The sequence below is a fragment of the Protopterus annectens genome, chromosome 7.part0, assembly GCF_019279795.1.
Source record: "Protopterus annectens isolate FY-2018-M chromosome 7.part0, PAN1.0, whole genome shotgun sequence".
In the NCBI taxonomy this organism is placed as follows: Eukaryota; Metazoa; Chordata; order Ceratodontiformes; family Protopteridae; genus Protopterus; species Protopterus annectens.
Window position 1 is genome coordinate 1,138,565,731 of NC_056739.1, and position 25,543 is coordinate 1,138,591,273.

The following is a 25,543-nucleotide window of genomic DNA, read 5'->3' on the forward strand; positions in this document are numbered from 1 at the left end:
TTCTGTATACAGATTGTGTGCATGTTTGTGTGTGTGAGAGATGTGGATAGCTCTTTTACATGCCATGCATTCTAGGATTTCTGCTCAAATAGTGAGTCTTCATTAGGGCATACTCTTCAATGTGACAGTCTCAGAGAACAGGGCCTCTCAGTGAAAAGCCTAGTGTTCAGTTCAACAAGACAGGTGAGAACTAGATCAGCTGAAGCTAAAACTCCAGTTCATCAGGAAATCTAAATGAATGGAAATACAGTAGAGAGTCGATTATCTGAACGTTGATTATCAGAAACATCAATTATCAGAACCAGCTTTCCAAAGTTTTCGATTATGAAAATCATAAAGTCTGAAAATGTAAACATTACATGTATTTGCTTAAGCATGTTATTTGAGCTCGTAGCCAGCTTGTGTGTGAAAAATATTCTTTATTGTCCATTGGAATCGCTGAATGGTTGAAAAGTGTGTTCCTGCATGCAGAAAAAAACAAGATTTTAGAAGTTTTTTAATCCAGTTAAATGATATGTTTGATTATCTGAACAATATGATTATCCGAACTGTGTTAGGTCCCAGTTAGCTTAGATAATTGACTCTCTACTGTAAGTCATTATTATTTAAGAATCATTAAGTTATCCCAGTTAAAAAAGTATATACTACAGACTCCGTATCATAAATTGAAGAAACCCTACAGAATCTGTAGCATAAACTGATGAAACCCTACAGAGTCTGTAGCACAAACTGATGAAACCCCACAGAGTATGTTATACAAACTGATGAAACCCTACAGATCTGTACACAAAGCGATAGCACAAACTGATGAAACCCTACAGATCTGTAGCACAAACTGATGAAACCCCACAGATCTGTAGCACAAACTGATGAACTCCTACATATCTGTAGCACAAACTGATGAAACCTTACAGAGCCTGTAGCACAAACTGATGAAACCTTACAGAGTCTGTAGCACAAACTAATGAAACCTTACATATTTGTAGCACAAACTGATGAAACCCTACAGAGCATGTAGCACAAACTAATGAAATCTCACAGAATCTGTAATATAAACTGATGAAACCCTACAGATCTGTAGCACAAACTGATGAACCCTACAGAGCCTGTAGCACAAACTGGTGAAACACTACAGAGCTTGCAGCACAAACTGATGAAACCTACAAATCATTAGCACAAAATGATGAAACCTACAGATCCGTAGCACAAACTGATGAAACCCTATAGAGTCTGTAGCACAAACTGATGAAACCCTAACTATGAGCTAGATGATTTAGAATCTGTTGGTGACCCAGGCATTACAAATATTGCTAAAGGAGGTTAAGGTGTTAGCAGTAGCTCACCCACCTTAGGGGAGGGAGGCAGTCCAACATACTGCAGAGGGGTATTCTAGCATGATGAAGACAAACTGAGATGTGTAACCAATGAGTTGTGCTTCAAGACAAGAAATGCATTTGGACTTATACTCAGAGGCTGCATGACTCAACAGGGTGGTATTATGAGGTTATGCAGATATCTGGCTACTAGAAACAGAGGGGATACAGCCAGAGAAAGCCTACCACACTGTATGGTTGCCTTGGTGGGAAAAGACTTCACAGTCAAGTACTGCTGAAAACATAAATTTATTACTTAAAAAAACTCCTAAAACAACAATAGAGGTTAAACGCTTTCGTCCTCTGGTAACTGGACTTCATCAGAACAATTACCCATAAGCCAAGAAGCCTTTTTATACATCATACTAAATTGTTTACATAATATTCAAATTAGTAAAATTCCCTCAGTGTGCCAGCATAAACAGCTACAATGTTGTCAAATCTACTAGTAAAAACATGTAACAGTTGCAAAGAACTAATTTGCAACAATACACAGTACACTTAAAAGATTACTGCAGCTGAAATTAAAACCATTTTTTCAGTTTTTTATATAATACTCTTCACTAAAATTTTTTCTACCCTATGTGACTCATATCAAATGCATACCCTATGGCATCAATGCATAATTACCCAAAATAATATCCAGCTTTGAGTTTGATATGCTGGAAATTGAAATATTTTCATTTAAACCTGGTGGCTGGGTGGCATTGGTCCTAAGTTACCATTTAAGTTCTAAAAATTCTAAGAAGTCATCACTTGGTCCCCCTCGCTCACCTAAGTCAACTTGTTCAATAATGCAAAACTTGAACTGGTAGGTAGGGTTGGAATTAATGTGCCTATATATGGCGTTGTTTTCATCTTCTTTTCTGATGTCGTATATGTGTTGATATATTCTTTGCCTGCATTTACATTTAGTTTTCCCTATGCAGAATGCTGTGCAAAGTGTGCATAACCCTACATACACAATGCCCTTAGTGGAACATGTAAACCTGCCACTGGGTTTTATGTACACAAAGCCATGTATATTAAAGGAAGAACCTTCCATAACATACTTGCATTGATTACAGCTTCCGCACTTCAGTGTTCTCCCCTTATTTTCATATCTTCCCATTCTTTCCAGTATCAATTTAAAACTAGGAGCTTTTTTGTATATCACTACTGGTCTTTTTCCCACTGCACTAAGGTGGTCCAGGTTGACATCAAAGATAGTCCAATTTCTTTCTAAAATCTCTATTAAGTCATCAAATTCATTAGTGTAAGTCAACACCATATGTGTTATCTGAGACCATATGATCGAACTTTTAAAAGTTCGACTGGTCTGAATGGGTATCTCCATAGAATGTGGAAAGGGAAGATTTCCCTTTACTGCAATGTAGTGCGATCTCCGAGTTGGTATATTTAAATAGTGGGGGGTGTGGGAGGTGCAGGGGGGCTTGCCCCCCTGCTAGCACTGTTTAGTTTTTTTGTTTGTTTAGTTTTTTATTTTTTTCTCACATTTTCGAACATTCAAATGTTCAATGATATGGTCTCGGCCTTATAAAGTCGAACATTTGGATGCTCGATTATGTGAAGTAGCATATATATATGTGTGTGTGTGTGTGTGTGTGTGTGTGTGTGTGTGTGTGTGTGTGTGTGTGTGTGCATATGAACTCACATACACACACTAACTCACACACACACACACACAATTGCACATTTACAGGAAATATATATTTTAAATGGGTCCAAATATTTGGGGTCTCAGCAAAGCAGAGATCACCAATTCCCAAATTCAAGAACAAGCCTGACAGCCTTTAAAAGCAAAACCATCATCAAAATGACAGCCAAAACACCCTAACTCTTTCATTTGTTGAGATTTGACTTACATAACTCTTTAATATTTATAACAAACTTTAAAATCACAGCATCAGGAGAAAGATGTATCCCTAAGTTAGCATTATGATGTATATGGCATGTCCTTATATGCAGTGTTTTGAGTGACATGAGCTTTACTGGATTCCAGATATATACCTCTCAACTTCTTTGCTAAAAATGTATTTCTCTAATTCATTTAAAAACGTTAATTGAAAAAATTAAATTGTAAATTGGGTTTTACATCAATGTACATTTTTGAAAACAACTTGCACTGTGGAAGATGGACCATGGCAGGGCTAGCCAGCTGGTGGTGTAAACCTTGGCTCTAGATGATTGCAACTGGTGAAGTGACACCCCAACCCCATGTGCAAAAATGGGAAAAAAAGGGTTGTGAATGGATTGAGGGATACATTTTTGAACAATGTGACGTATAAAAATCTAATGTTTAACATTACTGGGTGACAGTAATCCTCAGTGATTTACCAGAAAATCTAAAACTTTATGAGGGGCAGAGCTAAAATATGAGGTAAAATTAGGGGGGTTATGCAAAATTATGGAAAACTGAGAGGTATGCAACTCAGCAAAATGCAAAAAAAGTATTTATTACAGAACACCATAAGCTACTTAAAGGTGATGGGCAAACAGATATGTGTATATTTGACCATAGGTTGCTTAACTTCCCAATATTTGTCCTTTTTATGGGACTATCACAGGATGAACAGGAAAGAACTGGAGTAATCTCTGTAAATAGAAATGAAAATCTCAAATCAAAGTCACATAATTGCTATTATTCTTATACGTAACTGTTACTAATGATAAATATTTTTCAGAAATAGTCTGGTATTAGGAAAATATACCTCAAGATTTTGAGATAAAAAATAAGCTATATAACAATTTTGAACAGTTATTTAAACATATGTCGCTTCTCGGTAAACATGGAATATATCCTTACTTCATGGATTGCAAAATGCATGTCTAATGTTTCATTAATTTAAAAAGATTAGTAAAAACAAAGACAAATAAAAGCTTGAGCAGTGATTTGCAGTGATAAGATTTGTGTGTGTGTGTGTGTGTGTGTGTGTGTGTGTGTGTGTGTGTGTGTGTGTGTGTGAGTGTGTGTGTATGTGTGTGTTTCACACACTTATGTGGATAACACTGAATTACACTTTAGCCATGATGACAGAGATAATGTGACACACTGAGAATGTTTTACTGTGGAATAGGATATACACAGCTAATCCTTACAAAGAAACAAATATGTTTGAGTTCCTACCAACTTTCGTCTGACATAGTATCTACATATTGCAGTATATTAGTAACTTAATATCATCAAGACCAACATTAAGTCAGTGATGAATGAAAAATAAGTAGATGTAATAAAATATATTTGCTCATAAAGGTTGCTTCCTTTTTCTCCACACAATGCTTTTTGGAAGGTGGCCATGTAACTGAAACTTTTACAAGCATGCTGTCATTTCTTACCAAACAAACTAAAAGCAATAAATAAATACATGAATCAGAACATATGTTTTGGGATTCAGAAAGGGTTACCAAGATGTAAACCTTAATACAATTGGCCAACTTTTTGTGGTACCCCTCTTTGATTCAGAGATAGGACCACCCCAATGATTTTCCTGGATCAGAAGAATCACTGCAGTGTGCCATCCTGCTGAACTTACTATAGGATAATGGAGAATTTGGGGAAAAATTAGCCATGTGCTTTCCCCTTAAAATGCTCATGGAAAGTGACTCACGATACCAAACAGTTCATTGACTGCATAAAATAGCACAGCCAGCCATGGTAATTAACATGACCAGAAGGCCAAATTGTAAGTAAGTCAAAGTTCAGTGGAGAAGTAGTTGTTGGGGAATGAGAGTATCTACGTAGATGTGTGTGGCAGCGAGTGTGTCAATGGGCATATGAATGGCTGGTGTGTGTGTGTGTGTGTGTGTGTGTGTGTGTGTGTGTGTGTGTGTGTGTGTGTGTGTGTGTGTGTGTGTACATCAGGGGTGACCCGTGCTATTGGACTGCTGGACTGCAGCCCCCTCAACTTTAAAATAAAGAAATAAAAAGAATAAAAAGAAATAAATAGAAAAAAAAAATTTTTTTTAAATCGCGGACTTCGCGCATGCGCACTAGTCCGGACTGCTGCTGAGACAGTCTGGAGCATGCGCATATTGTCTCAGCAGCAGTCCTAACTGGGAAACATGAAGAACAGAGCTCCCAGGAGTCTATGCAGTTTTAAACTGCATAGACTGTCCTGGGAACTCACTGGGGAAACGTGTCGGGCTACAATGTCAGCAGTCAGGAGTTTAGGATCTCGCGACGGGCAGGATTGGAGTTTGCTGCAGTCTCATCGGGGGAAGATCTCATGACGGGCAGGGTCAGATTTGCACGGGATGAAAAGAGAAAAAAATCCAGCACCCTGAGCATGAGTAGCAATGAAAAACATTTATTGTGAACCACGGGTTTTGGATTTATGGACAGGGATCAGATTTGCGGCGGTGGTTTACTTTGGATTTATGGACAGGGATCAGATTTGCGGTGGTGTACTACAGGTAAGTGTGTGTGTGTGTGTGTGTGTGTGTGTAAATGCCCCAGGTGCAATATACTGGTGGTTAGGTAGGGAATACCTCAGGCTTGAACCCTGTACCTTGTATGCAGGTGTTAAAGACCTGAATTCCCTACCCACCACCATTTGTAAAAAAAATGCAGATTTTTGCCTCATATTTGATCTGATCTATTCCTCATAATATCTGTGGTTTGTAAATATTGCAATGCTTGATATTTGATGGTGCAGTGGTAGCATTGTTGCCTCACAGCTGCAGGTTCTCGGGTTTGATTCTTGGCTGGGGTGCCTTCTTTGTGGGGGTCTGTATCTTCTCCCTGTGTTTGTGTGGGTTTGCTTTTGTGTCCTCCCATGTTACAAAGACATGTCTGCATTATTTCTTCCTGGGCCTCTGCTGAAAATTGTTTTTTTTGTTCCAAGTCAGACTGTCCTGATTAACAAATGTTAAATAAAATTGACAGCCATTTGAATTTCAGACTTCAGGTTTCTGAATGTTTAATTCCTTACATATTTGATGGTGCAGTGGCAGTATTGTTGCCTCACAGCTATAGGTTTTCTGGTTTGATTCTTGGCTGGGGTGCCTTCTGTGTGGAGTCTGCATCTCCTCCCTGTGTTTGTGTGGATTTGCTCTGGTAACCTGTCATTTTACAAAGATGTGTCTGCAGTATTTCTCCCTGGGTCTCTGCTGAAAATTGTTTTTGTTCTGTCAGCAGTAAAATTGACAGGCATTTGAATTTCAGACTTCATGTTCTTCAGAAAATACATAGTAACACAACCTTTTATTCTAGCAATTTTCTAAGTTTATAAGATGAATATGTGAAATTTGTCCCTATTTTTGGGACTGTATTCCCCCATTATTGGCTTCGTCCAGGTTTTTTGTGCTAAGGTTGACAGCTATGGCAAGAACTGAATTCACTAAATGATAGCCATTTAAGTTTCAATCTTCCTCTCTTTTACAAAGCAGCTGATTTGGCGTAGTGGTATGTTGCTCTGACTGTTTTGCACAGGGACCTTGGCAGTAAAATGTATGGTGGTAACACAACATTTTATTCTAGCAACTTTCCAAGATTATACAAGCAATGTTTAATGTGTCCCTGGTTTTTGGGCTTTTGACCCCCCCCCCAATACATTTTGGCTTTTTCCAGTTTTCTTGTGCTGCGAAGTTGAGATGCAGTTGAGCATTGAGTAGATTTTACAAGGAGCTGAGAGCTGCAGGGGAACAGAAGTTTAGTGTTGCTTAAGTGAAGTCGGTTTGCCTTGTTAATAGCACAACAGGTTGTGCACTTGCTTTTGATGCAGAAGGCTGTGGGTTCTACTCCCACAAGAGGTGGATGCTGCCGTACTGAGAATGTTCTCCTTGGTGAAAATACTAATTATGAGTCTGTTATCAGTTTGCCATCCATTTCCTCTTGCAATATTACTAGCTTATCATTTTTTTAATGTAATATAGGCAATTTACTCCTGAGGGGCAACATACACTTTATTTTTCGATGAAACCATGAAATATAAAGGTGTTTGCTAGCAGCAACCTCTTCATTAGTTACAGATTTCTTTAATGTGGAATTATTTAGATGACTTTTACTTCTTCAGAGATTGTGCATATTTACTGATAATGGACTGTAGAATTGTGCATATTTACTGATAATGGACTGTAGAATTGTGCATATTTACTGATAATAGTGGACTGTAGAATTGTGCATATATTTACTAATAATGGTGGACTGTGAAAGTCTGAGTAGACTTTTATGATAAATGTTCTGAACTGGGCAGTTTTGCCATTATGGGTGCATGCGTTTTGTTTCATTGCTTACTGGAAAAATGTTAAAAACAAATTTAAAACGCCCTCTAACAACTGTACTGTATTGTACAAGGAATGTAATTTAGTACAATGAGGAAGGTGTATCAAAGAGCACATGTATGTTTCATATGCAAGGGGCCTGTGATTTGAAAACAGCCCAAAATTAATCTTTATCTGCTACTGACAAAATGTATTTTCTTTGAATGTGGGTTTCAATGTTGTTTCAATGAATGTGAGTTTCAAGGGCAGAGAAGTTTTAATGCTAAGTTTTCATTGTGAGACTGCATTGCTTTGTTTAGCAGATGACTTAGTGTTTGTGCTGTAAAATACAAAATAAAACTTTCAAATGAAGTCCAACTCATCATAGAAGTAAAGCAGTATGCACATTAGTGTTTATGGTAAATGGAGTGAAATAGCCAAGTAATGGTTCATTGGAATGGCTGCAGGGACTCCATTCAACCATGATTTTGTCAGGGGGGAAGGGCAGCAAACTCAGACAGGCCCAGCTGAACTATACCTCCCAACTGTCCAGATTTTCAAAGAATGAATAGATTTTTGCTTCTTATTTTGGTTTGTTCTTCATAAAATTTGTAGTTTTCTGGCAAATCATTTAGGAATTAAGTCACTAAATAATGATACACTGAGTTTCAGACTTCATAACCTTCAGAAAAATGCATGCTAAAGTAAGAACTGTTATTCTATCAACTGTCTCAATTTATACAAGAGCAATTTTTAGTACTGTTTATATGTTTCCCCAATATATTTGGCCTTGTTCAGATTTACTGCATTAACAGGTTGAGAGGTACATGCAAATAAATTGCTTTATAGAATTAGGCATAGCCAACCTCTCAACTGTCCCCGATTTTGGCTCAAAATGTTGCTCTTCCCCCTAATAAGCCCTCCGCAAAATAGCAATTTTGGAAGAAAACATGGAGGGTTTACAATTAAGAAATAACTGTAATAATCAAAGTTATAGATTACTTGAAATGCATGTAGATTCTTTTATTTTGTCAGCTGCTCAAGTTAGCAGTACTAATATTAAAGTGTCCCTTCTTTGACAGGTTCCCAGCTGTATTGTGTGGCTGTTTTATATTTTTGCATCACATTTTTGGTCCATTTTTCATAAAATTGTGTTTTTTGGAAAATTAGTGACAAATCACTAAAGACTGAAGTTAGAAAATAATGACAGACATTTGAGTTTCAGATTTTATACCCTTCAGAAAATTCATACTAATGCAAGACCTATTCTATTATCTTTCTAAGTTTATTAGAGCAATATTTAAAAATTGTCCTTATTTTTGGGCCTTTGTCCCACTTCTGTGTATGGCTTTGTCCAGATTTCTTGCTCTGAGGTTGTGAGGTATGACAAATGTGTCAGGGCCATCACAGTCAGCCAGAGACATTTCAAATTGTGACATACTTGTTGCACCCCACTCCCCCATGTAGTGACTCTGAATGTGTCCAAGCAAGGCAAGGAGTAGTTATGCAGTGTAAATGTGCAGTGTCTCCCCCCATCCAAGGTAGACACAAGTACTACAGTGGCGTTTCATCTGTCCTTGATTTTGCAGAACGGTCTGGTTTCTGTCATATTTTTGTACTGTTGATTTATGCTTATTACTCAGATTTATGCTTATTACTCAGAAAGTGTCTGTTGCTCTGTGTTTAAGTAGCAATGCTTTAATGACCATAAGGTAAGCTTGTCTGAGATCGTAAGATGCAAGTAAGCTTTAATAAGCATACTGTTAAAGAATTGTCAACATTGAAAGCCTTTCTGTTGTTGCCATGCAGAGAATACTTGACTAGATAATGTATAAGCATTGTGTATTAAAGGACAGGATTCCATTATTTTAAAAAGCTCATTACACTTGTTGGAGACTTCCAGTCATCTCTACAGACTTTACACATAAACTAAACAGAATGCCAATCATGTGTGGTCCATAACCTGTACAGTAATCCTTTAAGCGATGTATCTTGAGCTTGTTTCTTGTTTGCTTTTCATTTTTTACTTTGATCATGTTTTCCCCATGAAACAAGTACATAGTTGTCAGGCAGCAGGTCTTTTTGGATAAGAAACATTTTTACAAGTGGGGGCATCACAGAGATTTCTACTTTCAGCATGTTACTTGGTACTTTAATAAAGCTGAATATAAATTATAATTAGAACTGCAGTGCAAGGAGAAGTGGTTTGAGTTGAGTGCTTCTTGTTTTTCTTATACTTGATTTTGACTGGCATTCCAGTAATGTATTTAAAAAGTAATTTATTTTTTCATGCCTCACAACCTTTTGTTTCCATCTAGATATTAAGTAAGCTGTCATGCAGCCAATGCATTGAAATATTTTTATTCTTCTACACTTATTTTTGTCTTGATTGGACTCTCATAATGATGGTTTGGCACCCGGGGCAGCGTATTTAATTAAAGTTAGTTTTGTGGTTTTGAGCATAGCCCCTCCCCTTTCTAGTTGGCCACACTCCTCCCCATTGACCCCACCCATTCAGCTGTCTCCTGCAGCCCCCCTTTGATTTGAAGTCACCAGCCGCCACTGGTGTACATAGGTGGCCACAATAGTGAAGTTAGGTAGGGGATCAAGCATATGAATGTGTGTGTGTGTGCATGTACATGTGTGTATGTGTGTGTGTGTGTGTGTGTGTGTGTGTGTGTGTGTGTGTGTGTGTGTGTGTGTGTGTGCATGTATGTGTCTGTGTGTGTGTGTGTGTGTGTGCGTGTGTGTCTGTTCAAGTGAGAAGATGTGTGTTGCAAGAGAATGTTGGAAATGTCTGTGTGTGTGCATGCACATGTGTGCGTGTGTGTCTCTGTCTCTATATGTGTGCATGAATGTCTGAATGTGTGTATGAGAGTGTATGAAGGAGGTGCCAGGGCCAACACAATACATGGGCTGCCAGCAGTAATTATCACAGCAAAGTCTTTTTAGCACTGGCAGTAATTAACAACAATTCAAGGACATGCAAATTATTAAGTAATGAGGTCTTCATTATGGCTAAAGCTATGTTTGAATTGCATTTTACATGATCACATAAACTGACCTTCTTACAGTAGGCAGTTTACATAAGCATTAGGAATTCTTTCTGAATCCCAGGAAAAGTAATAACACTTTTTCACTATAACTGTTTAAAAGTTTATTCAGATATTATGCCACATACAACTAATTTCATTCTTACATTTCATTAACAGTTCAAAAAGGACTACATCCTGGAGGAGTACAATTATCGCTTGCAGACCTTTGCTGAAAACAAGAGGAAAATCGATAAGCATAATGCTGGAAACCATACATTTAAAAGTATGTTGTTATTTTTTTCTTCTAGTTTCAGTACATATTATTTATATATATATTTTTTGGTGGAATATCTGAATTTTAATAAAAATTCCATATTACTTTTAGTGGGTCTAAACCAGTTCTCGGACATGACTTTTGATGAATTTAAGAAAAAATATCTTTGGACGGAACCTCAGGTAATCAGTTATATATTTATGAATTGTCAGTTATTAAATGAGATTATTGTAAAGTTGTGAATCATATAATACTTTATCAATATAAAGGAGGTGCAGAAAAAAAACTGGCCATAATAATTCAGTGTGCAGCAATATACAGTTTTATAGAAAAATGATAGACTCATAAGTTAGGCACTGTTTGTTTATTTTTCATAAATGCTGCAAATTTCTAGTTCCCAATAGTATACATGACTACATTTTGCACTCATGCTATGTTTTTCACATCTGTGAATTACTTGCTCTGTTTTGTAAAATGATGTTGTGTGCCAGATGGAAGCAGAGAGCTCAACTGTCTCTATTTTGGAGGAGCATTCCTATTTTTAGGCCTAATTTAGGATGTCCTTATTTTTGGTGGTATGTTCCTATTTTCAAGCTTGATTTATCCCTTCACACAATTTTCTGAACCCCCTCATCACATATAATTTTTGAAGCTGACTAGTACACAGAAAATCACTGCATTAGTGGTAACTATAATTTAAAGAAAGACAAGACACATCTTACAACTCCGCTTTTCTGAAGCAAAAGTAAATAACTTCATCTGGTAGAATCTTGAGATATAATTCATTAAAATCTACAGATTATACACTTCCTCTTTGGTAATGCGCTTATATTTTCCATCACTTTTTTCACTCTCTGTTTTAAACATATTTCTGAGTAGTATCCCGCATTCTTATTGTAGTGGGAATAGTTATGTGCTAGTTGGTTATTCAAATTTTATGCTAATTAGATGTGCAGATTTTTTTTTAGCTGGGTGTTCTTGTTTTTCAGGGTATCTTTGTTCCCATTTTCAATGTCTGTGGGTTGGGAGGTATGGGTTGGCAGTCACAGACTAGCTTATTTTAATAAACTTTAATTCCCGTTGTCACAGTCATTACATGAACTTCTTGAAATGTTTATTGGTTTTGTTTTACAATACATAATCTGTTACAGGTTATTTATATTATTATTTTTTTTTCAGTATTATTTTGTAGTTGTGTCATCTCATTGTTATATTTTTCACTTTATAAATATTTAATTGCCAAAAATACATTAGATAATTAATAATTGGCTTCATTAATTATTAAACCAACACTATCCAAATCCCTTTCTCTCCACCCAGAAAAAGGGAATTACAGGTTTGTTACATAAATTACAAGGAGAAGTATCTTGTCAGTTGCACAAAGTAAAAGCTGAGCACAGCTGTTTGTTAAACTGCTTGTTTGTAATGGCATCACAAAGTATATACTGGGTATCAGGCTCACAGAAGTGTGGAGCTGTTAAAATGTGACAAAACATTCTATGATGTTATACTTGCCAAAGAAAACATTCATAGGTTATGCATGCTTAAACTAGTTATCAAAATGTTAGTCAGTTACTGCTATCATGCACGTGTGTATCACCAGTCCCCATCACCGTTGTTAGTTGTGCAAATCTCCCCTGCTTTTAGACGTACATCATACCTTAAGCCTTTGCAAGGAATGCCACTTGAAACATTACACAGAGCCGTCAGCATTCCCTGCTTAACTGCATTTCATCTACACTTACCCCAACCTGCCTTCAGTAGCAATGGAGGATGTCACTGAGTGATGGAGGAGAATGTGAGATTGCCTTGCTCAGTAGTTAGAATGATCAGATATAAGTCTGCAGGTGTTTATACCAAAATGTATAATTTCAAACATCTGAGACTAAAGAACTAGGAAAGGAGTAATCAATCAATCAGTTAATCAAAGGGGTAAATTAGAAGAGTAGCCTGAACAGCAAGGAGAGAAAAACAAGGGCTAGCAAGATTATGGACTAGCTGGTGAGAGTGGTGTCCTCAAAAAGTAGGGAGTCCTTCCTCTTCTTGCATCTGCCACATGTCAGAATATATCTAGGATTCTCTTCAAACTTCAGATATCCATAACAGAAGAGTGCCCCATTATTTGAATGAGATAAATTAAATAAAAACTGGAGTTTAAAACTTTGAAGAAAAGGCGAAGTGATAGCCATGTACTCTGTGTAGGGGTGGGGTACAGCAACATAATTAAGACATTAGAGAAGGTACACAACATAAAGACTGAAGACACAGACGATGGGACACCTTGTAATCAAAACAACATAAAAACAGAGGGTACCATCTGAAACATAGTCAGGAAAAGGGTGAGGAAGGTAACATGATTTCTTCATTGAGAGGGTGGTAGGGAATGGGAGCAATGTACCACATAAAGAAATGGACAGTTAAATAGTAGAGAGTTTGAAGAAGGACTAGAACAGGGGAATTTATCCATGGATAGTAATGGAAGGAGCAGCTGGAACAGAAGGGGCGTAGTATTCTAGCAGTCCTTTTACATTTTTATGATGTTTCTTATTCCTGTACCAGATCACCACCAGACGTCAGTGTTCTTTTCTACTCTTTTCATTAACAGATGCCGCCTCTTTTTTGTTATTTTTTTCTTTAGGAGGTACTTGCTCTTCATTGCATGTAATGCATTTAGTAGATGAATCTACATTATTACTGACTTTACTACTGCTCACTGTTCCCATGACTGCCATTTAACTCAGTATTTGAACGAGCACCAATTTCAAAGTTAGTAGACATGTCTACATGAATACAGTAAGTAGGACTAATTGACATGATAAGGAAATGACTGACTGGCCAATCTTTGAATTATTCAATAAATGCAAAAAAGCATCAGATTTTATGAGGAGTCTTATTACTTAACTTTCGGCAACGTACATTTAAGCAAAAGTAAAAAGAAGAGAAGTAGATATACAGATCCGCGAGCTGCCATAGCTGACCATCGATGTGGGCATGTGTAGATGTTCTAATGCATATGTGTAAAAACAGATATAAAGTGTATACAGTTAGAAGTCTTGTCAAAATAAAAACAAGAGGAAGTAAAAAACATTTAAACATGACTTATCAGTATTGCGATAAAGCATGAGCCCTGCATAATTCTTTCATTTGTTGTAAGGCAGTAATATGAAAACCGTCCATGCTGCCTTCCAGCTTCGTACTAATACGGATTTATTACCACACATGAAATAGCAAAATTGGACTTAAGTCAGGCAAATCACCAGTCTTAGTTGTGCAGAAAATGAGTTCCACTCCTTTACTACTATTTAAGCAAATTATTATTTTCCTTTAATAACACATGTCAAAAATAGAGTCTGTTAGTACCCCACCTACTTATTTTGTTCCTGTCTACATGGTTTAGCCCTAATCATATGATTAAGGATCATTTCTACTCAGAAACATGCACATTGACTAGACAACCAATCAGTATGCTTATTTTAAATCAAGAATATACCAACAGAAAAAGCCCAGCCACTAAAATGTTTGTTGACTGGCCAGACATTTTATTGGGATTTGTGCAATAATGCCATGCATAACATATTTTGTAAGGGAAAGGGCAAAATATGAGAAAAATCAGAGACATTATTCAAAACTCAGGACAGGTGAGAGGTATGGTTACCAGCAATATAAATGATTGTACTGCCAGTAACCATATGTCTTAATTGTCCAGAGTTTTGTAGAACATCGCTGACTTTCCTCATATTTTAACTCCATTCCTTGTGTATTTTTTTAATTTTTCGGCAAAGCAATGACTATTTCTGTGAGTCAATAATGTCAGACATTAAAGTCATACATCATGTTGTTCGGAGAGTAAAACTATCATTCTGTTAACTCTTTAAGAGACGCACAGCAATATTTAAATATTATCCCTGATTCTGCCTTTTGTACCCCATTATTTTAGCTTTGTAAAGAGCTCATGAGAAAAGAAGATGTAAATGGGCAAGATTTAAAAAGAGACAGAGAGAGAGGAAAAAGAGTGAGGGTGTGAGAGGGAGAGAGAGAGAGAGAGAGACAGAGATAATTAGACAGACAGATGAAAACCTTTTTGAAGATATTCTCTTCTGCGTCCCTTTCTTGCAATGATAGCTATTAACATGTATGACTGTCTTACAATCCATACCATGAAGTTCCAGTTCTTTAAGCATAAGGGTTTTTAAGACCAAATCAAATGTGAAGATCCATGATCACAACCCTCAACAGTTCTACCACCTCCATCCAATTGCAGATTGAGTTAATGAAGCATATAAGAACAGTAGTGATGCTATGGGCTATGGCCCTTGGAACAGCTTCTCTGTATGTGACTGATATATATTTTGTCAAACTTACTTGAACAACGAGATCATAGTTTCTACATGTACTGTGTTCAACCTTTTACCCTTTCCCTATGGTTGCACAAATGTGAAGTTAGTGTAATTAGATAATGCATTGTGGGGTGACGTCCCAACACACGGGTTTAGAGGTTCTTGCCCACATGCCAAAGCATCATTTTTAGGTTTTATTTGAGGAGGTTTTTCTTGATCATTTGTGACTGGGGACATTATATTTGAGATATTTGCAGTTCATTGTTCATAGTGGAAGCGTCATAAACCATTAATAGCCATCAAAGATCACAACATAGCCAGGGACACTGATTTGTCACTTTCCAACAACAAATACCAGAAAATTACTGTTTGAGTAATAAGAAGACACATGATTTTCAGAAAATTTGACATTTTAGGCCGAAACACTCATTCTCCATAAATTGTTTTTCTTTTTTTATATTTACAACTTGTAATACTGCCAGCTTGCTTTGTTGACTATTCTTTATGTAGAATCTGTTTTCATTCTATATGTGTGTGTTTTCACAACCACCAATATTTTCTACTGTTTCTTCTGTCAATTGGCTGTAAAGTGTTCATGGCCTGTCAAAATCATACTCAGTCAATATGAGCTATAATCAACTGTTGTTTTATTGACAATAGCATTCTACTGAAGAATTTCCTTTGGTCACAGTTGTGCGACTGTGGAGGTATTATATATATATATATATATATATATATATATATATATATATATATATATATATATATATATATATATATATATATATATATATATATATATAAACTAGGGGAATTCTGAGGAAAAAGCACCCACATTTGGGTTGTTAGGGTGTAGACCCCCCCATATAAAGCATATTTTGCTTGCATTTGTGTGACACATTGTTCTCCATTCCTTTCCACATTGTGATCGCAAAATGTTTGAGGATTACGATGCTGCTGTTAGTGTTGCACCAACGGTAAGCAGTGGGCCAGCTTGAGGTCCTGTGGAACATCCTACCCCTGTAGCCCCCCCCAGTGGCCTTCTTTGACTCCACAATGCTGCATGGCCTTCAGAAGGTATGTGTGCCTCTACACACACAACAAACACACATGCACACAACTGTTGGGACTGTTTAGTGCTTCACACCGCTCGGTAGCATATGTTCTGCAGACAGTCCAACACCTAGTTCTCCCACTAGGTTTCACAGGTTAGATACTGCTGCTTCCCTCTACGCAGAATGTGTGGCCCTGCTTACTCCCACCCTCCCAGGCCCATTCCCAAGAGTGCCTTTGCCACTAATCAATTACAGATCATATGGAACACAGTCAGAGCTTCCTCTCTCTCTGTTATGAAAGAGAGTTATATCTATGGAAGGTTCTAAAGCCTTAACTTTAGTTTTGTGCATACTGGATGTATTACAGAGTTTGTGAACTTTTAGTATCCATCCCAGGAATTCCATTTGATGCAATTCGACTGTTTGGATTGTGGATACAGGAATGTAGTAGTATCTTGGGCATTCATAGTCAGAATTTTTTATTATGCAACAGCCAGGAAGGCTCAAAAAGAAAACAAATTTATTTGCAAGCTGTTAAAAGTAGACCTTTGTTTTCAAGATGTATTTAAAACCTACATGAAATTTTATGAGCTGACTTTCTGATGCAGTACTTTACAGCTTTACATGTATAAGCCTGCAAATAGTAGCAGAGCATAATAATTAAGGGCAACAGCGGTTAATCATATTTTGGAAAAATTACTCCAAAATATAATGATAACATTTAAATATTAATCCAAAATCCATTGATGATGGCTGCAGCACATATGTGAATCAAAACATTGGAAAAAGGTTTTGAAATTGCCTATGCAACATCTAAAAATTCAGTGCTTCTAGGAGCCTGACAATCCCCAGATGCCTGACTTAACTAAGCCCTTTCCTTCAACAAAGCAAATAAAACTTCCAGCAAAAGCATATTCATCTTCTCCTGCAAATCTTCTGCCCTGTAGTGTGTAGTATGAATACTTTTCTTTTTAAATGATGCCTTTTTTAACAGGCCTTAATCTATGATATCCTGAACCTTTCAAATTCTGAATTATGTGTATGACACTCTACCATTACATATTTACATCACTGAAGAAAGTGACTTTTTTTATAGGTATTCCCTTTAGTTTCTTATAGTTATCATTTCAAATTAGTAAGCCAATTTTTTGTCATCAGCTAGTATATATATATATAAAACAGTCTATCAAAAAAGAATAAATAATATACAAAAGAGAGAACCTCAAATGGTAGAACACAAACAACAAATCACAAAACAATGAATTACCACTAAGAGTAAATCACAAAACATTGAATACTTTTATCCCACTAAAAAACAGCTCAATATCAGTAAACCCCAGCAACAAAACCAAGACCAAGTGTTGCTACTGTTAGGGAAAGAGGTTTTAATAACACAATGGACAAGTTTGGGGTTAGGGGCAAGGGTAGGGATACTATTAGCACACGTGAGTAAGATGTTGCAGGTGGTCTTCACCTCCCTGCACCACCTTACTTGTGTGCTAACCCTAACTTACCCCTGCATATTACATTACTAAAAACATTTTCTGTACCACTTACCTGTGTGTGCTAACCATAACCCAACACCAATACCTCTCAACTTACAAATACTGAAAGTAGGAACAAAGTCCCTTGAAAAAAAAAAGGAATATCCAGCTAAAATCTGGAAATATTATTAGCATAAAATTTGAATACTGAATAGCACATAATTTTTCTTGCTTCTAGTAGGAATGTGAGATACTACTCAGAAACCATTTAAAAAACAGAGAATGGCAAACATTATGTAAAATATTATCACATTATCAGAGACAATATAAAATCTCTAGAGTTTAACCAACTATGTTCCAAAATTCTACCACACAAGGTTATTTATTTTTGTTTCAGAAAAAGGGAATTGTAAAATGTGTGTTCTCTTTCTTTAAATGTTATTGCCAGTAGTATATTATCATGTAGTGTGTTTTTTTTGTATACTAGACAGCTTCAAAAAATCACATGTGATATGCGGGAATCAGAAAATTGTGTGAAGGGATAAATCAAGGCTGAACATGCAGACATACCACCAAAAATAGGGACATTTTAAATCAGGCCTAAAAATTGGAATTTTCCTCCAAATTAGGGGTATTGGAAAGGTCTGTTAATTCCAGTCCTAAACATTACATGACTAAAAACCCTTTCCCCAAAAGTACCATTGCACAGAACACACTCAACACTGAATCTATCCACTTACTTAATCACTGTTCTGACACTATCCTGCAAATACTTGCACATAAACACCAACTGCTATAACACAGTTTTGCACATCTTCACAATTTCATTCAAACATTAATTTTCCTGTACACTACTTACCTACACTACACACACACACGCACACACACACACACACACACACATATATATATATATATATATATATATATATATATATATATATATATATCATCATCTTCTTTCGGCTGTTCCCATTAGGGGTCACCACAGCGAATCATCTGTTTCCATTTCTTCCTGGCCTCTGCATATTGCTCTGTCACACGAACCACCTGCATGTCCTCTCTTACCACATCCATAAACCTTATCTTAGGCCTTCCTTTTTTCCTGTTACCTGGTAGCTTCATTCTTAGCATCTTTTTCCCAATATATTCAGCATCCCTTCTCAGCACATGTCCAAACCAACATAATCTTGCCTCTCTGGCTTTGTATTCAAACCTTCCAACCTGGGCTGACCCTCTAATATACTTATTCCTAATCCTGTCCACCCTCGTCACACCCAGTGCAAATCTTAACATCTTTAACTCTGCCACATCCAGCTCTAACTCCTGCCTTTCTGTCAGTGCCACTGTCTCCAACCCATATAACATAGCTAGTCTCACTACCCTCTTGTAGACCTTCCCTTTCACTCTTACTGGTACTCGTCTGTCACAAATCACTCCTGACACTCTTCTCCACCCACTCCATCCTGCCTGTACTCTCTTCTTCACCTCTCTTCCACACTCACCATTACTCTGAACTATTGATCCCAAGTATTTAAACTCATCCACCTTCACCACCTGTACTCCTTGCATCCTCACCATTCCTCTATCCTCCCTCTCATTCACATACATATATTCTGTCTTAGTCCTGCTGACCTTCATTCCTCTTCTCTCTAGAGCATGTCTCCATCTCTCCAGGGTCTCCTCCACCTGTTCCCTACTCTCACTACAGATCACAATGTCATCTGCAAACATCATAGTCCACGGGGACTCCTGTCTGATCTCGTCTGCCAACCTGTCCATCACCATTGCAAATAAGAAAGGGCTCAGAGCTGATCCTTGATGTAATCCCACCTCCACCTTAAACGCATCCGTCACTCCCACCACAGACCTCACCTCTGTCATACTACCCTCTTACATATCCTGTACCACTCTTACATACTTCTCTGACACTCCTGACTTCCTCATACAATATCACAACTCCTCTCTAGGCACCCTGTCATATGCTTTGTCTAAGTCTATATATATATATATATATGTATGTATAAAATTTTAATTCAATCATATGTGCTCTCTCCTTTACCCACAAACTCTCCAGACTGTTAAATTACACCCATGTATATATACACATTATATATATATATATATATATATATATATATATATATATATATATATGTATATATATATATATATATATATATATATATGTGTGTGTGTGTGTGTGTATGTGTATGTGTGTGTACATGTGTGTATGTATGTATGTATGTATGTATATATGTATATATATATAGGTCTGTGTCAGATGATCAAGTTTTCAGAAACACCAAATTAATATGGTCGAGACCATATGATCGAGTTTCCGAAACCTCAAATGTTAAAAAAAAAAAAAACACAAAAGAACACAAAAATCTACCTTTCTTACGTTGCCCCCCCCTGCACCCCCACACCCCCTGCAAATTATATAGACCAACTCCAAGATCGCACTACAGTAAGGAAAACAGTAAATTTTCTGAAACGCACTATACCATGATCTCCAATCAAAATCTTCAGGTGTTCAAAAACTCGATCATATGGTCTCAGCCATATGAATTTCCAGTTTCTGAAAACTCGATCAACTGACAGGGACCCATTATATATATATATATATATATATATATATATATATATATATATATATATGTGTGTGTGTGTGTGTGTGTGTGTGTGTGTATGTATATATATATATATATATATATATATATATATATATATATATATATATATATATATATATATATATATATATATATATATATATGTATGTATCACTGAGGTAGTCAAGTGGTGCAATCACCTCATTGAGAAAAAGCCATCATAGCTGATCAAAAACATTGCTGGCTTTGCTTGTATGTGAAATTGTGAATAGCTGGGATCAGTGAGTTTGCTTTTCCGCATTGTACAGTGATTTCTGAGTTGGTGTGTGTGTGTGTGTGTGTGTGTGTGTGTGTGTGTGTGTGTGTGTGTGTGTGTGTGTGTGTGTGTGTATATATATATATATATATATATATATATATATATATATATATATAGGGTCTATATCATGTATTCAAAATTCCAAAATGTTGAACACCATATGTTCGAACTTGGAATTTCGAATATTGAAAACATCGAACGCTCAGAATAGCGAATTTTTCCCAGGGAAAAAATTTGCTGTTCCGAGAAACATACACCCAACACAAGCACGCCAAAATAAATAAACCACACACATACATTTAACAAAACACAACCCCACACTAAACCACACATACCTTAACCCGCGCCCTAACCCTAAGGTCCGTAACCATCGCATACATACCCTACAAATCTATACACAAACAAACTAATTAATACACACACATACAGTTAACAAAACACAACCCTACACTACACCATACGTACATTACTAACTATCCACTTACCTTAACCTGCACCCTAACCCTAAGGTCCGTAACTCTCGCACCACAGTGGAGGAAATAGCGAAGCCATGGAATGTCCCACCGAAATCTTGCCCTAGGTAAGATTTTGATGTTTCGGGGCTTCACTATTTTCACCATTCGATATTTTGGGTTCGATGTTTTCACATTCAGCATTGTACCTCTTCAGAATTTTGATATAGACTCTATATATACGTACGGGGGCATGCAGCTGCAAAAACAAAACTGCTTTTGTGTGTGGAGTTTCAATTAACTGAAGATTGTGGAGTTTTCCTCGATCTTCTGAAGTTTGCTTATTTGAGTGTATGATGAAGTGGCACACATTTTTATATATAAATATATATGTGTGCTTGTGTGTGTAGGAATATATTGCCTGAGACCAATCAGCCAAGCACCTGCCCCGAACATTTAAACCAAAGTTTCACCCTTGTGTAATCCACCAGTTCATCTCACTGATCTGTAATTAAAGGTTAGAGAATACTCTCTTCCCAGTAAGATGATTGACTCCTTTCCTAGAGTATCTATGATTATGTAATGGATTTGCTGGCCCTCTTGGCAAGTGCTTTATATTCCTCATTTAGTATACAGTAAGTAACACAATCAACAAACAAAACATTGGTGGTTCTGTTTAAGCACACTGATTTTAGTTCAAACATAATCCGAGATACAGCTTAATGTCTTACATTATTGCTAGATAGTAATACTTATGAAGTGAAAATACTCAAGTACAGAACTGCAGTCCTTTTGTTCTGTGACTCAATGAAGCTAATATTTTAGGGTTGGGTCAGGTTGAACAGAATAGTGATACACTCTAAAGCTCTAAAATGACTGTTGAAATAGTTGATGTTCAGAGTGAAGTTACAGCTGATTAGTAATAAATAAATATAGGCTATAATAACTAAAGGGGATAACTGGATACAGACGATAACAAAATAATGCTATATAAATCTATCAAGCTTATTGGACAGTACATAACCTAGTGCTGAATGCTTCTCTGAGAATGGTTTAGGCCTAGTGGGACTAGTGGCAAACTAGGCCAGTTAACTGGCCATTAAGCAGTTCACTAGCTTGTGGCGTCCACTGAATAGCCAATTCATCTATTGTGTTCTGTACTCAGCGAAGTGTATCAAACTTGTTAGTTATTTGGAGCACAAAAAAATAGTGATCAAGGCCTATAAACAATGGTGACACATAGTCTGAGGCATCCCCAAGTAACCATTCACAGACCATGAGTTTATGTCACAGTAAGTTTTGTTAAGTGAGATGGCAATCAGAATGCAGTACAACAGCTAATACTGAATTCTTCAAGTAGTAACACACAGGCAGTTAAAAACAACATACAGGTAGTCATCCTTTCTCTGTCAGCACTTTAGCTTCATGCGTTCTGGTACAGTCCTCCCCTTTATCTTTCTGTCTCTTGTACTTCTTATTGTATCCCTCACTATACATTTATTCTTTCATTTGGCAATTGTGCAATAAGCAAATGCCCTAGAGAAAAACAATGCCATGGAATAAGAAGGATAAAGCCTTGACTATGGCCCAGGCAACCCAGGCTTGATAAGTAGCTCTGGTGTCTGAGGCACTGGCATGAGGAATAAAAGGGTGTGTCTACCCGAGGGGAGTACACACACTCTTGGATGCTCCTTGACTTTGATCTCTAGTGGAGGCTGGAGACATACAGGATGGCATTGTCCTAAGATGGGATTAGTGGTGGTCGGAACAATGCCAGATCATTCCCATTTCACGACAGACCCTAGGACATTATTGGGCATGTGCACGAGGAGGAAAATGGAGAAAGAGCAATGACAAAACACTAATCACCAGCAATATGATGCTGCATCAGTTGCCTCAGTGTCCTCACTGTCCCCAAGCATGGGTCAGAATAAGGTCCAAAGGAGTAAGTGGAGCATCCAGTGAATGAGTAGGGGTGCTGATGGTAGCTAATGGTTAACTGTGAGGAGGAAAACGGACGTTAAAAAAAAAAAATGCCTTGTGGGATAGGTATTATGAGCAAATAACTAACCCCACAGGATGTTGTGAGCCTCAACATCACAAGCCAACAGTCTCCTGACACTTTCACTGCCTATTATTTCCTTATAATGCCCACCATGGTAGGTAATATTGTGCTTAGAGTTTGACCTTTGTATTTGCTTTAGTGAATGAAAGTATTTTTGGATGGTATTTTTATAAGGTTCTTTTGCTAGGTAACAAAAATAGTCCATTTATTCTTCTCTAGTACTGTATTTTTAGTCTGAAGTCCATCTTTAGATCATGTTACTACCTGTAAGTAGTACTGTGACAAACCAAATGCACAAGGACAGACCACTCATTAATAACTGATATTGGGATGAAATCATTTTTCAAAAGTCAGTTTCTGTCTTTTAACAACTATAAAATAAATTTCTTACATTACTACTGAGCAAATGTCCTGCAGAAAATTATATTTTAGCATAGGATTTCTGTATTTTTTAAATTCAGTACAGAAGGCACAAACCAAGAATATCTAGAATGTCTATGCAAACAAAAAGGGACATTTGCCATTAGTTATCAGAAAAACAAGAGGGCCAGCTCTGTAAGGGAGGAAATAGTTGCAAAAACTTGTACTAAATGAAATCAGATAAGTTCATGACTCAGAGTGTTAAATGTGTTCAGAAAACTAAGCACAATGTATTGTATGAATGCTACCATTATGTCTGAAATCAAATGTCTGTTCAAAATTCTTTGAGTCATTCCCTTCCACTTTCATTGAAAACATCTGATAAAGGCCTAGATGGAAACATTAGAAAAAGCAAATATTATCAATCCATTGAAGCAGAATGAATAGGCAATATGTATATATATATATATATATATATATATATATATATATATATATATATATATATATATATATATATATATATATATATTTTTTTTTTTTTTTCCAGCTGCAAAAAGGAGCAATTTTACATTTTGTGTGGTGATTACAAGTTAACTATCAGCTGATCTGTTAGGTTAGATAAATAAAGCTTTATGTGATGATGTGAGGTAGTGCTAGCTATGCCACAGAGAGTAATGCAGTGCATGTATAACATATGCCAGCATAGCTAGCTGGAGTTTTGTAAAAAAAAAAATATGTTGTTTGTATATCAAATGGATTTCTACAGATGATTGTGTTAAAAATGTATTTGTAAAGCTGCTTGTGTTAAAAAAGTATCAACAGTGGGTTTTGCTGGACAGAAAAGAAATATAATAAAACACTTCTAATCACAAAATAAGAAAAAAACACAGCAGCGAAGGTAATAAATTGATTCTTTACTTTCATCACAAGATCTTTTACCTTGGCCTCTCGCCTTCAAGCATACATACATCAGTATGAATTCTACATTTATACCAGGTTAATTCATTAATTATTCAATTATTTAATCATCCTATTACCCTTACATTTCTTAAAATATTCCATTGCCTTAAACTCTTTTTAAAGTGACCCATACTTATTTCATTAAATTATACAAAATCTAACTTCACTTTTAACTATCCTAATACAAACATTTAATACAAAATATTTAGTAGAAAATTATTTACTTCAGATACAGCTGTACATATTAATAAATACATCATGTAATTTATTCAAATTTATCTAAATATGAACAGTTTAAACATAATCTACCTCCAAGTTTAACCCTCTGAGTGTCAAGGTCCCAGAGTTTAAAATCATTTTAGTTTCAAGCACATTCAATTTCTGTTTAAGCTCACCACTTTTCACTTGAAATGATCTTGCCAAAACACTAAAGAAGAATGTGGAATCATCTTCCCCATGTGCTTTACAAAATGATCTGCCACAGGACTCTTATAGTTTTTATTCCGAATATCTCCCAAGTGTTCTAAAATTCTGACTATGACAGCTCTTTTTGTTTGGCCTATATACCATTTTATTCTCTCACATCCACATACAATGGCATACACTACACTACATGAACTACAAGTAAACCTATTCTTACTTATAAATTTACGTCCATTAATTAAACTACCTGAAATATTTCTAATTATCTGACAAGCCTTACATTTTCCACAAGAAAAAGAACCCATAGTTCTATTTTCTGAAACATGTAAAGGCTTATTTAACAATTCCTTAAGATTGGAATATCTTCCATATGAGAAGTTTACCAAACCTGGGAATAAATCCCCAGCTGTCTCATCTAAACATACTAAATGCCATAAACCCAATATCAACTCTCTCATGATTGGTGAGAAGGATGAAAATTTTGAAACAAAATATATATCATACCCTTGATATGTAGGTTTAAAATTTTGATTCCTATTTTTACTTACTACTTGCTCTCTATCTCTAATTTGAAACCTTTCACCTGT

At 36.4% G+C, this 25,543-nt stretch overlaps 1 protein-coding gene across 1 annotated transcript in view; it reads left to right on the forward strand.

Moving 5' to 3' along the window:
- CTSH (cathepsin H) overlaps window positions 1-25,543 on the forward strand; it is a 368,554-nt gene that overhangs the window by 116,699 nt on the left and 226,312 nt on the right. The window contains exons 3-4 of the mRNA XM_044077716.1: window positions 10,787-10,892; window positions 10,995-11,065. Coding sequence (XP_043933651.1) covers window positions 10,787-10,892; window positions 10,995-11,065 — 177 coding nt within the window. The remainder of the gene's footprint in view (window positions 1-10,786; window positions 10,893-10,994; window positions 11,066-25,543) is intronic.